The sequence below is a fragment of the Mobula birostris genome, chromosome 4, assembly GCF_030028105.1.
Source record: "Mobula birostris isolate sMobBir1 chromosome 4, sMobBir1.hap1, whole genome shotgun sequence".
NCBI lineage: Eukaryota > Metazoa > Chordata > Chondrichthyes > Myliobatiformes > Myliobatidae > Mobula > Mobula birostris.
Window position 1 is genome coordinate 130,988,771 of NC_092373.1, and position 17,179 is coordinate 131,005,949.

The 17,179-nt window shown below is 43.3% G+C and overlaps 1 protein-coding gene across 1 annotated transcript in view; it reads left to right on the forward strand.

Moving 5' to 3' along the window:
- arhgap10 (Rho GTPase activating protein 10) overlaps positions 1-17,179 on the forward strand; it is a 223,415-nt gene that overhangs the window by 180,842 nt on the left and 25,394 nt on the right. The window contains exon 20 of the mRNA XM_072256039.1: positions 7,905-8,073. Within this exon, the coding sequence (XP_072112140.1) occupies positions 7,905-8,073 (169 nt within the window). The remainder of the gene's footprint in view (positions 1-7,904; positions 8,074-17,179) is intronic.

The window sequence follows — 17,179 nt, forward strand, 5'->3', positions numbered from 1 at the left end:
TTATACCACCTCATCACCATCTGAAATTCTGCCAATAATTGTGTTGTCAAATTTATAGATGGCATTTGTGGGTGTAGACAGGGTAGAACAGTAGGCTAAGCATGCCTCCATGATGTCCGCTAGTGTTGATTGTCAGCGAGGAGGAGATGTTATTTTCTGATTAGCACAGACTGTGTTCGCCTGGTGAGGAGGCCAAGGATCCAGTTGCAGAGGGATGCTTGGAGCTTGTTGATTAGAACTGAAGTTATGATTGTGTTGATCTCTGACTAGTCAATAAACAACAGCTTGATGTAGGGGTTACTATGATCCTGGTGATCCAAGGCTGAGAGGAGAGCCAGTGAGTTTGCATCTGCTGTAGACCTGTTGTGGCGACAGGCAAATTCCAGGTCCTTGCTTTAGCAGGAGTTGAGCCATTACCAACCCCTCAAAGCACTTCATCGCAGTAGATGATGATGTAACATGAGCAAAGCGTCCGGAGAGACACTAAAGCTGGGAGATACAGAGGTGTTTTATTCAATAAAATGAGATACTCTAGGTTGAGGAGGCCTGTTTAACTCAATATTACATGACATTTTATATGCTAAAGATCAAAGGACAATTCTATAATTAAAATGTATCTACAATGCTTCCTTTGAGTTACATAAAATTTTCACATGACCTTCTTCACACCCACACTCCAGACACCCAAAATGAATGTTAATCAGCATTGGAGCAACACACATCAAAGTTGCTGGTGAACGCAGCAGGCCAGGCAGCATCTCTAGGAAGAGGTGCAGTCGACGTTTCAGGCCGAGACCCTTCGTCAGGACTAACTGAAGGAAGAGTGAGTAAGGGATTTGAAAGTTGGAGGGGGAGGGGGAGATCCAAAATGATAGGAGAAGACAGGAGGGGGAGGGATGGAGCCAAGAGCTGGACAGGTGATTGGCAAAAGGGGATACAAGAGGATCATAGGACAGGAGGTCCGGGAAGAAAGACAAGGGGAGGGGGGGGAACCCAGAGGATGGGCAAGAGGTATATTCAGAGGGACAGAGGGAGAAAAAGGAGAGTGAGAGAAAGAATGTGTGCATAAAAAGAAGTAACAGATGGGGTACGAGGGGGAGGTGGGGCCTAGCGGAAGTTAGAGAAGTCAATGTTCATGCCATCAGGTTGGAGGCTACCTAGACGGAATATAAGGTGTTGTTCCTCCAACCTGAGTGTGGCTTCATCTTGACAGTAGAAGAGGTCGTGGATAGACATGTCAGAATGGGAATGGGATGTGGAATTAAAATGTGTGGCCACTGGGAGATCCTGCTTTCTCTGGCGGACAGAGCGTAGATGTTCAGCAAAGCGGTCTCCCAGTCTGCGTCGGGTCTCGCCAATATATAAAAGGCCACATCGGGAGCACCGGACGCAGTATATCATCCCAGTCAACTCACAGGTGAGGCAACACTTCACCTGTGAGTCGACTGGGGTGATATACTGCGTCCGGTGCTCCCGATGTGGCCTTTTATATATTGGCGAGACCCGACGCAGACTGGGAGACCGCTTTGCTGAACATCTACGCTCTGTCCGCCAGAGAAAGCAGGATCTCCCAGTGGCCACACATTTTAATTCCACATCCCATTCCCATTCTGACATGTCTATCCACGGCCTCCTCTACTGTAAAGATGAAGCCACACTCAGGTTGGAGGAACAACACCTTATATTCCGTCTGGGTAGCCTCCAACCTGATGGCATGAACATTGACTTCTCTACCTTCCGCTAGGCCCCACCTCCCCCTCGTACCCCATCTGTTACTTATTTTTATGCACACATTCTTTCTCTCACTCTCCTTTTTCTCCCTCTGTCCCTCTGAATATACCTCTTGCCCATCCTCTGGGTTCAACCCTCCCTCCTTGTCTTTCTTCCCGGACCTCCTGTCCCATGATCCTCTCGTATCCCCTTTTGCCAATCACCTGTCCAGCTCTTGGCTCCATCCCTCCCCCTCCTGTCTTCTCCTATCATTTTGGATCTCCCCCTCCCCCTCCAACTTTCAAATCCCTTACTCACTCTTCCTTCAGTTAGTCCTGACAAAGGGTCTCGGCCTGAAACGTCGACTGCACCTCTTCCTAGAGATGCTGCCTGGCCTGCTGCGTTCACCAGCAACTTTGATGTGTGTTGCTTGAATTTCCAGCATCTGCAGAATTCCTGTTGTTTGCGTTAATCAGCATTGTCTGGTTTTCAGTTAAATGGTGTCCACAGCTTCAGGAAACTATTGTCCAGGGCTGCATTTTAAATTTAATCTACAATCCATGTTCAGTCTGAAGACTGGTTGCTGACATTATTATTTTGCTTTATAACCTAACTCCAGAATACATTGGGCTATAGCCATTGAGGCAGCTCATCCTGCTCTTCTTTGGCATTGGTATGAGCTGCCCTGTCTCTTTAGAATGGTGCAGCCATCAAGCTGCAACACTGTGTCCAAAATGTTGGGGTGATAGCTATGTTTTCATGAAGCAAAGTACATAGCCCTTGTCCTCTTCCACTGCCATGAAGAGGCCAAACTTAGGTTGGAGGAGTGACATCTCATATTGTGTGCGTGTGTGTGTGTTGCTGTAAATGAATCTCTTGACTCTTCAATGGGATTATCCAGTTTCTGTAACAATCTGAAAATGACAATATCTGTTAATTATTCATAAAATATAATTGAAATTAAGTCTGAGTAAAGGACTTGAAACACTTTAACTTTCAGAAACTGATAATTAAGTTTCTTGAGAAACATTTTTTTGAGTATTAGGTCGAAAGTTCAGAAATATAAAAATACATCATAAGATTTATCCTTGGCTTGAGTTAAATTCAAGCAAGATGTTAGAGAAACGTTACAGTATAGAAAAGCAAACAATCAGTTTGAGAAATATAGGCACAAACAGAGCGGGGCCGTAGCAGATTATCAACTAGGGGAATCTGCTACTACAAACAAGCAATTCCTACATCCCTATGTTCAAGATATTGGTATAAAGGTGCAATTATTTCCCAAGGCCCCGAGGAATCTGTTGGGAAAAAGTTCAGAAGTAGGCAAATCGTGCAAAAGAGCAAAATACTTGAGCGAAAGCAGAGCTGAATTCTGTTAATCAAATTGTTTTTCTTAATTCAGTGTGACACAAGCCATTGTGAAAGTTTCTGCTGGTAGGGCAAAAAGGTGTTATGATGTTTTGAACTGTGACACTGTATCTAAAATATAGCACACTTTGGAGCTAATTTGATATTTATTTAAACTCTGCACAGAGAAACAAAATTAAATTGTGTCTCAAGTTACTTCGTAGTCACTGATAATATGAGGTTCCTAGCAGGTGTGTTTATTACCTATCAGTAGTTCATCTTCAACTACTACCGTTCATCTGATTTTCTTTGTAGCCAATGGAATGGGGTTATGGTTGATTTTGGAGGTCAGCTTAAAAGTTAACATACTCTTGTTGGAATAGTCACAGAAATGGGTTAGCCTCAGGAAGGATTTCTTTTATATAAGGACTGTAGCGAGTAGTTTGATTTTTAGTAAAAGTCATGTGTGTCCAGATTTCTAGTTCCAGGTCTGTTTTAAACAGAATTCAAGTCGTAAATCTCCAAGGGTGAAACTGGAACTTGTGTTCTCTGGATTATTTGTGAAGAGCTGTTGATACTAGTCCATTTTATAATTGTTGCAGGCCTTTCCTGGTTTGCAGGTAAGAAAGTGCTGCAGATGATTTGTACACAGCCAGTTCTCAGCGGACAGCGTGAGCTAAACCTGCTTAGGTTGAGTTAGCTCAGTTTTTTTTTGTTTTTCAACAGGCAGGTGGAGCCTCAATACAATGACTTGTGCAAAAGATTGAACCTCCTTGCAGGGGCACAATCCATTTGTCCTCAGAGATAACAAGAGTTAAAGATGGGATCTTTTGGGTTGAGGTCTCAGCCTGAAGATTCCTGAACACATTTTCAGATTGGTCTAACTGCAACACAGAGTAAAGTATTTGATATATTTTTAAAAACCCATAAGTAATGTGAAGCAGCATTAAGCAAGGGATGTCATTTGGAACTTCCCAAAATTATTTTTGTTTATTATCCAGTCATGAGATGCACCCACTAGTCTAAACTCAACAATTTAAAGAGATTATGCCTATTTTCCTTATCCAGATTTTCACCCTAGCCTATAACAATGTACTTGCGAGAATAACTTCATGTGTTCCTAAACCTAAAGTGCGTTTCAGTGCAGTTCAGAATGTATTCGCAGACTCTTAATAGGAACAGCCTAGTCAGGAACAAAGTGTTCCTTTTTAGAATCTCATTTCTATTAACTAAATGTTCTCCAGGGAATGTCTGGTGAAGTAATTGTTCTCGTTGGATTCATTAGCATGGTGCCCATTAATTGATCATGTGCCGATCAGCCCTGTGTGCAGAATAAATCTTGTGATGCTTCTGATGCCTTGAGTAGCTAAGGCTTAATCCTTAACTATGAGGAATTTTCTGTTGAAGATACAATAGCAATAAAAAGCATAATATCACAAATGGTGGAAATCTGAAAGGAAAATCAGAAAATGTTCGAAATAAAAAGTCAGATCATTGATCAAAAATAATCATAGAGAATTTATAATGCTTAGGGGGGCTGTTCAGTCCATCTTATCTGTGCTCATCAATAAAGGGAGCTCTCTATCATACAATCCCACCTTCCAGCCCGAGGTCTGCATCCCTGTTGGTCATACTTTTGGAGTGTGGTGAGGATTTCTGTCTTTACCACTGCTTCAGGAAGTGAAATGCAGACCACTACCCCTCCCTGGTGAAAAGCAAGTTCCTCCTCCATCCTGACAAAGGGTCTCGGCCCGAAACGTCGACTGTACCTCTTCCTAGAGATGCTGCCTGGCCTGCTGCATTCACCAGCAACTTTCATGTGTGTTCCTCCTCTATCTTTGTTATTTCAGATTCAATGCCCTTAGCTTTTAATCACCCAAGTAAGAGGGATAAGGTCTTTCTGTTTACTCTTCTAGGCCCCCCCCATAATTTTGTACATCTCAATTATACCTTCTCTTCTACCTCTTCCATTTCAAGGAAGTCTATTCCAGTTTTTCTATAATTATTTGTAATTTTCCATTCTTGACAACATCTTCCTTAGCCTTCTCTCCATGATCCCCGTGTAAGGATGACTTAAACTGTGCACATTACTCAAGCTGTGGTCAAATTAGCACTGTGTACAGTTCTAGCAAAACTTCCCCCTTCTGTTCTATGTCTTAACTATTAATCAAAAACATTCAACATACCTATCAATGGTAATGACGCAAAACTTTTGGTTGGTTAAACTACACACACAAAAAGTGCTGGTGAACGCAGCAGGCCAGGCTGCATCCATAGGAAGAGGTACAGTCGACGTTTCGGGCTGAGACCCTTTGTCAGAACTAACTGAAAGAGATTTGAAAGTGGGAGGGGGAGGGGGGAGATTCGAAATGATAGGAGAAGACAGGAGAGGGAGGGATGGAGCCAAGAGCTGGAAAGTTGATTGGAAAAGGGATATGAGGCTGGAGAAGGGAGAGGATCATGGGACGGGAGGCCTAGGGAGAAAGAAAGGGGGAGGGGGGAAGCCCAGAGGTTGGGCAAGGATAGTGAGAGCATCAGAGGGAGAAAAAGGAGAAAGTGAAGGGGAAAAAAATTAATAATAAATAAATAAATAAGGATGGGGTAAGAAGGGGAGGTGGGGCATTAATGGAAGTTAGGGAAGTCAGTGTTCATGCCATCAGGTTGGAGGCTACCCAGAAGGAATATAAGGTGTTGTTCCTCCAACCCGAATGTGGCTTCATCTTGACAGTAGAGGAGGCCGTGGATAGACACATCAGAATGGGAATGGGACGTGGAATCAAAATGTGTGGCCACTGGGAGATCCTGCTTTCTCTGGCTGACAGAGCGTAGATGTTCAGCAAAGCGGTCTCCCAGTCTGCGTCGGGTCTCGCCAATATATAAAAGGCCACATCGGGAGCACCGGACGCAGTATATCACCCCAGTCGACTCACAGGTGAAGTGTTGCCTCACCTGGAAGGACTGTCTGGGGCCCTGAATGGTGGTGAGGGGAGGAAGTGTAAGGGCACGTGTAGCACTTGTTCTGTTTACAATGATGTGCCAGGAGGGAGATTGGTGGGGAGGGATGGGGGGGACGAATGGACAAGGGAGTTGCATAGGGAGCGATCCCTGCAGAAAGCTGGGGGGGGAGGGAAAGATGTGCTTAGTGGTGGGATCCCGTTGGAGGTGGCGGAAGTTACGGAGAATTATATGTTGGACCCGGAGGCTGGTAGGGTGGTAGGTGAGGACAAAGGGAACCCTGTTCCTAGTGGGGTGGCGGGAGGATGGGGTGAGAGCAGATGTGTATGAAATGGGAGAGATGCATTTGAGAGCAGAGTTGATGGTGGAGAAAGGGAAGCCCCTTTCTTTAAAAAAGGAGGACATCTCCTTCGTACTGGAATGAAAAGCCTCATTCTGAAAGCAGATACGGCGGAGATGGAGGAATTGCGAGAAGGGGATGGCATTTTTGCAAGAGACAGGGTGGGAAGAGGAATAGTCCAGGTAGCTGTGAGAGTCCGTAGGCCTATAGTAGACATCAGTAGATAAGCTGTCTCCAGAGATAGAGACAGAAAAATCAAAAAAGGGGAGAGGGAAGTGTCAGAAATCGACCAGGTGAACTTGAGGGCAGGGTGAAAGTTGGTTAAACTACTCTGGTTCACTATTATACTTTCAGAGCGGGAATTGGCCATATTCACTGAGTCTGATCTAACCCCCTTCTCTATCTAGGTTAAAAATCCTGTAGTCAGGAATATTAAGTTGCCATACCTGTCCCTCTTTAACCCAATTTTCAGCAATAGCTGGAGTATCATATTTTCATGTGTGTAATGAATAAATAGTCCATTTCCCATTTCCCTGCTAAGCCAGTTCAACCCCTCCCAACTTCACTCTCAAACCAGCTGATCAGGGTGAAAATTTCTGCCCTATTAAAATAAAATCCATCTGGCCTCTGTATGTCCAGCATCCCAAGAAATCTGAAGCCTTCCCCCGTGCTCATATAAAAGAGAGTGGGATTGTGAGTCATAAGGAGGATATAAAGAAGCTTTAAGGATAAACAGTAAAGCCTGATGAATGGGTACAAAACATAGCAGCTGGAATATAATGTTGAAAGATGAAGTTATCCACTTTGCTATACAAAACACGAAATAGTGTTTTAAATGATCAGAGATCAGAAATCAGATAATGTAGAAGTTCAGAGTAGTGTCCTTGTAAACAAACTCATTGCAAGCAACACACATGTACAGCAAGCAAGTAGGGAGCCAAATTATTAGAAAAGGATTTGATTGCTAATGTAAAAATGGCCTGATGCACTTATTACATACCATAGTGTGACTGTGTTTGAAATACTGTGTAGAGTTTTGGCCAGCTTGTGCTTTTTTTAATAGAAGTATATTCATGCCATTGAGCATAGTTACCCAAACTCTCCTGTTATGGTAATAGATGAGTGCCAGTACATCACTAAGAAAAAATCTTGAAAAATTCTTTAAGGCCTCAACGGTTTGGAATCTGGAAGGATGCTTTCCTTGGGAGAGGAGTTGAGAACCAGAGATCAGAGTCTCAGAGTAAGAGGTATGGCATGTACGACTGAAATGAGACGTTTCTTCACAAAAAGGGTGGTGAATCTTTTGAATTTTCTTCCCCAGAGAGCTGTGGAAGCTCAGTCATTGAGGTAATTCAGAGACTGATAGATTTCAGGATATTGAGGAAATAAATGGAAATGAGGACAGTGTAGTAAAGTGCTGCTGAGGTAGAAGATAGACCATGATCTTGCTTAATGGTAGAGCGTTTTCAAAAGGTTTGATAGATTATCAATCCTCCTATTTCTTTCATTTTTTTGAGGCTCATTATTGCTTACATAAATTTATGTTCCTTAGGTGAAAATCCCAGTGGTGCAGTAGATGACACTCCAAGTGGAAGCATGGAATCCATTTCTTCGCATTCCTCAGTAACTACAACATCCTCCAACTCCAACAGTCCCCCAGAACAAGCTAGGAATCATGTTCATGCAAGCTGTGTCCATTCTTCTGAAGGCCCGTCTTCTCTGTAAGTTGGATTTTAAATTTATCAATTGAAAGCTTCATTATCGGAACAATAATTGTGTGGCATAACTATTATCTGCCACCCATTGGCCCATGCCTCAATGTTGTTCAGCCATGACTGCACATAGAACTGCACCTTAAATGTGTTTCTTCTCCAAATGCCAGTTCTGATCAAAAACTAACTTCAGAAATGCTCCTTGATCTGCTGAGACACCCCTGCATTTTTATTTTAAAGTTCTGAAGTGGAGATATCTGCTGATGATTACATGTTGTACAATTTTTTTTTATTAGAGATTCAGCATAGTAACAGGCCCTTCCGGCCCAGTGAGCCCACACTACCCAACTACATCCATGTGAACAAATAACCGACCAACCGGCACGTTTGTTTGGAACGTGGGAGGAAACTGGAGCACTATTCTCAAATAGTCCACTGTCCATCCACAAAAGCATTACAGCTGGTGATGACATGCTGTGCATTACTGAAGTCCTGATGAGAATAGACATCGTTTGAAATCTATTTTGCATAAATATTAGGCCAGTGCTCAAAGGCCAGAATTCAGAGGAAGAATCTGCCAGACCTTAGCTCCTCGATGCAGTGTGAGTTGTTGTATTTGCATGGTCATTGGCAAGCTAGGTAGAACGAAGAAATGTGTAGGAAGTGGCAGGAGTCCTTAGAGTGAAAGGAAAGCAGGGCTGTCAGTGTTAGGATAGGCATTAATCCTACATTAGAAGGCATAAGCAGACATCCCACCCTACAAAAACTCATTTCAGGGAGATAACACCACCATTTCAGGGAGGTAGCACCCCCACCGCCCACAACCCCATATCCCTTGTTGAGTATTTTGTTGGCAATCTCAATGCTAATGCAAATAGCGTTTCTATTTCTTTTGCAAACTTTCCTTGTACTGTGATGTGGCTCTGCTGAAAAGAACTGTGAAATACTTGAGCTGCCTTCCCTGCGATTAGCCTCCCTAATATGTTGTGGTCCCTAAAAGAAATAAAGGCATAAGGTCGATCCTTATTATATTGTCTTATGTACTACTTTGTTTAGTGATTTTGTCTAATCTGTAAACCAATCTGTAAACTGGGTATATGCCGAAAATGTGACATTAAAATACAGTATTTACTTACATATTATCATGGAGTCGTTTCTTAATTCTATTGCAATGTTAAGCACGTCTACAGGGAGTTTGGCTTCATCACGTAGGACATCAATAGAGTAGTTCCTTAGCAGCTAGCCAGCTAGTTTAAATAACGTTAGCTATGCTAATGAATGAATGACACCTGTTAAACTCACCTCAACATATCTTTTACAGTCCTAACCCACCATGGGCAATAGAAAAGTCACTGTTGCAAAGTGCAGCAAGCAACACTGTCATTATTTTTGACCCCTATTAGGCAGGGGTACACTTTAGTGTAGTCTGGGGTGAAGGACATTTTATATTTTCTTTCTTTGAAACACTTTGCCTTGGTGGTGCAGGGCACGAAACTGAACTGATCGAGAGACAGAGGTCGACTGTAAAGCCCACCCACAGAGAAAACTAATAGGTCTACTTAGCACAAAGAGAGACCAATCAGGATTCTCGCTCTTGCTCCCGCTCTCGATCTCACTCCCGCTCTCCCTCTCCCTCTCCCTCTCATTTCCGGGATATTGTGTATAATTTGCGGGCGTCAGGGAGCTGCTATTAATATGCGGGAGACTCCTGGAACTTCTGGGAGAGGTGGGATGTCTGCATAAGTGTTACTTCTACTGTTTGACAGTATGTAATGATGTGTGCTGCAGGCATTGGTGCTGATCCTTCAGCTTCTAATTTATGTTATGTTTTGGGGGGGACAAAATGTCGCAGAGCATGGAGACACTTGCAGGTTATAAAAGAGGTTAGGATTAACCCTAGGTCACTGGAGCAAGAAAGCAGCAGCACTACCCTCTATGCCTGGTTAATATCTTGGATGAAAGTGCCAGAATTATGATAACTAAATATATTGCTAATGTCAAGAGCTAAGGAAATAAGTTCTGAAACGTCAATGCTGCTAGCAACTAAGATGGCCAAAAATCTTTGCTCCTCATCAGCGGAAAATGTAGTTGTAACCTACATTCAAAGGTTTTAGTTCGGAAACAAGGCTGGACCATGTGATCCGATGCAGTATATATGCGTTCCCATGTAGTACGTATGTGGTTTATAGCTGTCATGTTGAACATTCTAAATGCAAGGAAGGACAGCAGTGTGCAAATCGAACTACGAGACGCCATGGAGTATCAGCACGGAATGCAAAATGCTGAAGTACAAAACCACAAGAGGAAATCTGTGCAATATCAACCTAGGCAAAGTTTAATCTGTACATCTGTACTGCAGATGATCATGGAGTGAAGCAACAAGATTCTGAAGTTGTGCTGGTTTATTGACAAATTGCTGTAACAGAATGACATCACTGCAGGTTGTTCCATTAGCACATGGGACACTGATAACAAGATGTTCAGTCTTCTACCCTCAGTAAATAGCACAGTAAGACTCAAAAATATTCTAACGGAACTCTGAACGCACTGGAGAAGAAACAGCATAGCCCATGTTAAGATGGCCAGAATGTTGAATTGCTAGTAATTGCTGACTGTATTTGGAAACCAGTGCTGATGGGTGAAGATTGAAGATGCATACTTCTACTGTCCACATAAATTTCAGAAATCACGTTTTGGAGGCACTGTTTTGTAGAAGGAATGACAATTTTAATTATGCCTGCACAGAAATACAGAACATATTTGTGTATTCAGCTGGAAGACTGAGCTACTTTTCATCTTAGAAATTTAAATAGAACTTGGTAAAGTGGAGAGAAATGAAGCCTTGGAGAAAGTAATCTGCAGCGAGTCGGAACTGTGAAACCCTGTTTCTCAAAGTTTCAGTAGTGATTCGCTTTTCATTTACTATGACCACGATGGGAACATCAAACCTTGCCTGCAATACACTGAGTAATGAAATCAGCACAGTCATTGTCCGTGCAATTGTGAGGATCAGCAGAAACCAAAAGGGTTTGCTTTTTGCACAGTCAACAAACACAAATGAAACTATAGGCAAATTGAAAAGGAGACACTGACAAATTATGTTCAGTGTTCAACAATTTCACCAGTTCATTTTGGAAGGATCTTTTGCTTCATTCATGAAACACAAACTATTATCGGGTCCATCCCTGACCCCTTGCAGGGTGTGCAGATGAGCAGTTTTGCTGGAGATTTCTTCTATATTACCTCATGAAATTTTAATGTGGGGACTGATCACGGTCTTCACACTGCAACTCACAGAGAAAGAATTTTAGGCCACGGTCAGAAACATTATGCCACCTGATGTATAGTTGAAGCTAGTTTACAAACATGCTCTGAGAGCAGGGATCCAAAACCGCCCTGCGACCATTCTACTGCATTGTCCACAAGTCAAGGTTGTCTGACATGGGGACATCAAGTTTATATCTTGATTGTTGTCTAAAGACTGGTCTTAGATGAGTTACATTCAGATTGTAAGGACATTGATGACAAAGTTGCCATTGCAAGGATCTTTGTGTATGGATCAAATATTGACATGGATTTAGGAGAAGTGGCGTCTGTGGACAGCAATGTCAGCATTGAAGAACAATAGCACATATAACAGCACCACAGGCGTAGAATTAGGTGACTCACTCATACCGTAGAAGTTGTAATGATCTTTGTCAATAAGGACCAACAACTTCCAGTTATTCCAAAAGGATGGAAGTTGTACCTGTGTAATAGTAGAAAGTATGACTAAAGAGTGTCTTCAGACTCACAGAATATGAGAATTGCTATCTAGCAACATGCTGCAGTTTATGTCCCATCAGTTTTAAAGCTTTGCCTGATGAAATATTATCAAGCATTCATTGACTCCTCAAAGCACTTGCCTCGAATAGAGCAGCAGAGCAAGCAGATGGAAGCCCTGAAGATGCAGGTGTTGCAGGGGTTTCTCCAGTGGACAGTGTAATATTAGTTGGCTCACTTCCTGCTTACATTATCAAACTCCATATTTTGGCATTGGTTTCACTTCCGTAGAGCTGTGAATGTGATATTGCAGTTGAACATGACTGCACTGAGAATGAATTGAGCTAGTGTGCAGGATACTGTGGAACTTGTTTCTGAAACAGAGATGGAGAAGGTGAAGATGAGGGCAAGGTGGAAAATGAAATGCTATTGCAGTTTTCTAGATTGGAACAGGAGCAGGAAGCAGCATTGATTCATCCTGGAAGAATTGATAAGAGAGGGAAGCTGAGTGGGACAGAAATGGAGAACAGGTGCTATATGGAGATACAAAGCTAGGACCCATTTGGGTTTCAATTGCAATGCCTATTATTGGGGAACTGAAGCAAACCAAAGGAGAAGTTGCTCAGCACAAGAACAAATTCAAACAAGCAGAGGCAAGTTTTGTTGAAGGTACTATGGCCCTTTGTTAATGAAGAAGTGAAATACTTTGAAGTTTTCTTGGGAAAGGAATAAAACCCGTGAAAAATAATCAGAGTTGAGAAATGAGAAATTGTAAATATGGCAAATGCTGTCAGAAATGTTCTGGATGTAAATGGGAAAGTATTGGATATAGTGAGCAACAAAAAAGGGAGGACAGAAGAAATGAGTTCAACTAGATGGGGCTAAGTTTTGCCCCTAACAACACTGCCATGCTTCTGAATTTAAGGGGACGTGTGCGTGGTGGTGAAGGGTGTTAGGGTTGTTGCGCTGTGTAAGTTTGGGCAAGTTTTAACTCTCAAGGAAGCAGGTACAGCACCTTTTATAAAGTAAAGTCAAGCAACAACAGATATTTACTTCCAGACGAGCTCGATGCTTTTGTGGTGCCCTGGTTCATATTTTTTACTGTTATGCTGTTCTGCATTTCATTTTGTGCTGTTCTGTGCGAGCTGCTCGTTTCAGCTTATGTTTGGGTTACTGTTGAAGATAAGGGATAGGAGAAATGTGTACCATCCAATTAAGATGGTCCAATTAAAGGAAGGTTCTCTGGTGAGGAACACTAAGGTTGGGCTTGGGGCTTTTGTTCAAAAGGAGATGAAGAGAGAAGACGCTGGGGAGAACTGGTTGCAGCATACCACTGGTGGGAGACCCGATCAAGATGGATTGCGAGGGACGTTCGGAAGGTGCTGTGAGCTTTCATGTTAACCGAGGGCTCAGCGTGTGAGTGACTGAGAAGTTCAAGATGAACTCCAATGTGTACACATTTGACTGTTTAATTAGAATGGGCTCTTTTTTTATTCTTTACTACCCCTTTAGTTAAGATTCATAAATATAATTCCCTTAATCGTACGCAGTGTACCATCTGTTATTTCAGGGTAGCGAATTACACAGCATCCATACAAATCTCAAGTTTGGTGGGGCCAGAGATGGTCTTCCCTAGACTTGTGCAGCCGAGGAAACCAGGGTGTTTCACCTTCTGTGCTCACTTTGACCGTCAAAATATGGAGGACCCATCACGAGCTCCCACAGCTCCCGATGATCCTGTGATTTCAGTCTCGGAGGCGGATATACCCATGAGAAACATCTGGCCCAGACGGGGTACCTGGCCGAGTACTAAAAACCTGTGCTGATCAACCAGCTGGAGTGCTCACTGAGATCTTTAACCTCTTGCTCCTGCAGTCTGAGGTACCCACCTGCTTTAAACAGACTTCACATACCGGTACCTAAGAAGAACGTGGTAACCTGCCTCTATATTATTGTCCAGTAGCACTTGCACCCACAGTGAAGAAGTGTTTTGAGAGGTTGGTGTTAAAACATATCAACTCCTGCCTGAGAAGCAACTTGGATCCACAACAGTTTGCTTACCGGAGCAACAGGTCAATAGTAGATGTCATTGTAGGGTAATGTAATTGGGAGAAATGTACATAATTCACAACCACCGACATTGAGATGGAGTTTTGCTTTAAGAGGCTGGTCTGATGTGATGACATTATTACATTAAAGGTTTTTAGCGTACTTTTGTTTTGGTTTTGGGAGTTCAGCAAAATGTGCTACAGGTTTCGTTAAACATAAAATGCTTCACTTCGTTTGATTTGCGGAAACCTATATTGGTGACCCTGAAGTTCTAGGATGATTCCAGAGTTCTTGAATATGTTGACCAATGCAGTCGCTTTGAAGCTACCAGAGTTTTGGGAGCAAGTTGCCGTCACTTGGTTTGAACAAGTGGAGGCCCAGTTCACCCCTGTGAGAACACCAAATATTTCTGTGGTAGCGTCGCTCAGCAATTCCACGGCTGTGAGAGTGGTGATTCTGCTGGAACATCCGTCTAAACACGACAAATACCGACTGCTGAAAACTCGTCTTTTGCAGACTTTTGCACTATTGGAGTCTGAGAACGCCAAACAATTGGTCTCAGCAATCGTAAACCTTTGGAGCTAATGGACCACTTGCTGTCTCTCCTGGTGAATCACCATCCTGGTTTTATTTTCTAAAGAACTCTTCATTCAGCAAATGCCTGATCCAGTTCGCATAGCCTTTGCTAAAGCACCCATGAAGGAATATAAGTAGCTTGCTAAAATGGTTGACAGTCTACACTCAGCCAGGCAGCATTATTCTTCCTCCTCTCTCTACCTCAATAAGGCCGGTCAGCAAGACCTCCAACGTAAAGATGCCCACAGACAGACAGCACCGCGGCCTACTCTTTTACCACGCTCGCTTTGGTAGGAACGCTAGAAAGTGCCGACTGCCTTGCAGCTTTCACAGTGCCAGCACACTGGGCCACCAGAGGTCTGTGAACACCATGGGTTCAGCTGCCAGAGTCATCAACTGTTCATCACAGACACCCTATCAGGGCGACATTTCCTGTGTGACACGGGTGCTCACGTGAGTGTGCTGCCAGCGTTGCCTATTGATGAGATGGCAAAGAGCGATGACGTAACCTTGCAGGAGGCTGCCAACTAATACTGTCCTGCTTGTGAATTTGCCGGGAATTTAATGACTTTGGGTCATCACCTTGCTCCCCCAGTACATTCCCCACAATGACTCATTCAAGCGCACGTACCACCACATGTGAGTTCACTCGTCGCTGGGTGAATTCCCAGGCCTCACCAAGTCCACGTTACTCACTATAGTCGCAAAACATGAGGTCAAGCACCACATTCCCACAACTGGCCCGCCAGTCCATGTCCATGCCCAAGACTGACTGATACCCCAGAAAAGCTGGCAACCGCGAAGGCTGAGTCTGCCAACATGGAAACACTTGGAATTGTATGGCGGTCGTCAAATAGTGACTGGGCTTCACCCCATCGTATGGTCCCTAAGTGTGATGGTGGTTGCTGCTCAGGTGATGACAAATGCCTTACTGAGGCCAACACCCCCAATCGTTACCTGATCCCACACATTCAAAACATTTTGGCACATTTAACCGGAAAGTTAATTTTTTCCACTAGTCAGGGGTTATCATCGGGTGTCTATGTGCTCAGAGGACATTCACAAAACAGCAGCGAGAACCCCATTTGGCCTTCTTGAGTTTCTGCACATGCTGTTTGGACTGAAAAATGCAGTACAGACTTTCCAACGGCTGATGAACTCTGTATTAAAAGACTTAGATTTTCTTTTCGTTTGCAAGAATGACATACTTGTCACCAGTGCATCCAAGTCCGAACATGTATCTCACCTCCGCACACTTTTCAGGTGCATAAGCCAACATGGATTGTTTGTTAACCCTGTTAAATGCCAGTTTGTGTTGTCATCCATTGACTTTCTTGGCCATCGCATCTCCGCAGAAGGCGCGAAACCCCTGCCATCAAAGGTAGGCACTATTATGGATATCACACCACCCTGCACAGCTAAAAAAAACCTGCAGTTTTTGGGTATGGTTAATTTCTATCACCGCTTCATACCGCGAGCTGCTGAACTTATGCTCCCCCTGTATTGTGCGCTTAAAGGCAATACCCATAATCAAGTGCTTGACTGGTCAGCGGACATGACCAGGACATTTAATGATACCAAACAAGTTATTTCTAACGCAACCCTCCTGGCGCACCCATAGCCATTACAACTGACGCCTCAGACTATGCTGTGGGTGCTGTGCACAAACTGCTGGTCGGAGGCGTGTGGCAGCCACTCGCAGCTCTGTCCCCCCAAATGGAAATATAGCTCATTTGTCCATGAGCTTCTTGGTCTCTATCTGGCAGTCGGACATTTTAGTTTTCTTCTAGAGGGCCACCAGCCATTTTATAGCGTTCATTGACTACAAAACCCTCATGCACATGATGGCCAAAATATCCGACCCTTGGTCTGCATGGCAGCAACTCCACCTGGCTTGCAGTGGTGCTAGAAAGTTTGTAAACGCTGTAGAATTTCCTCTATTTCTGCATAAATATGACCTAAAATGTGATCAGATCTTCACTTAAGTCCTAAAGCTAGACAAAGAGAACCCAATTAAATAAGTAACACAAAAAAACATTATACTTGTTCATTTATTTATTGAGAAAGATGATCCTATATTATGTGTATTTGTTTGAAAAAGAATGTGAACCTCTGGGGTAATGTCTTCTACAAAAGTTATTTGGAGCCAGATGTTCCTATCAATGAGATGAGATTGGAGGTATGGGTTGTAGAGGTTGCCTGCTCTATCAAAAAGACACACCAAGTCAGGTTTCTGGCAGAGCCTGCTCTTCTCAAGAAACATCTGTTTATGTGCATCATGCCTTGATCAAAACAATTTTCAGAGCACCTTAGAAAAATTGTAGAGGTGCATGAAATTGGAAAAGGCTACAAAATTATTTCTGAAGACCTGAGTGTTCATCAGTCCACAGTAAGAGAAATTGTCTACAAATGGAGGAAATTCAGTACTGCTGCTACTCTCCCTAGGAGTGGGCGTCCTGCAAAGATCACACCAAGAGCGCAATGTGCAATTCTGAAGAAGTTGAAAAAGAATCCAAGGGTGACAGCAGAAGACCTGCAGAAACCTCTAGAACTTGCTGAAGTCTATGTTCACGTGTCCGCTATAAGAAAAACACTGAACAATGATGGTGTTCATGGAAGGACAGCACAGAGGAAACCACTGCTCCTCCAAAAAAAAAATGGTGCATGTCTCAAGCTCGCAAAAGGTCACCTGGATGTTATACAATACCTCTGGGATAATGTTCTGTGG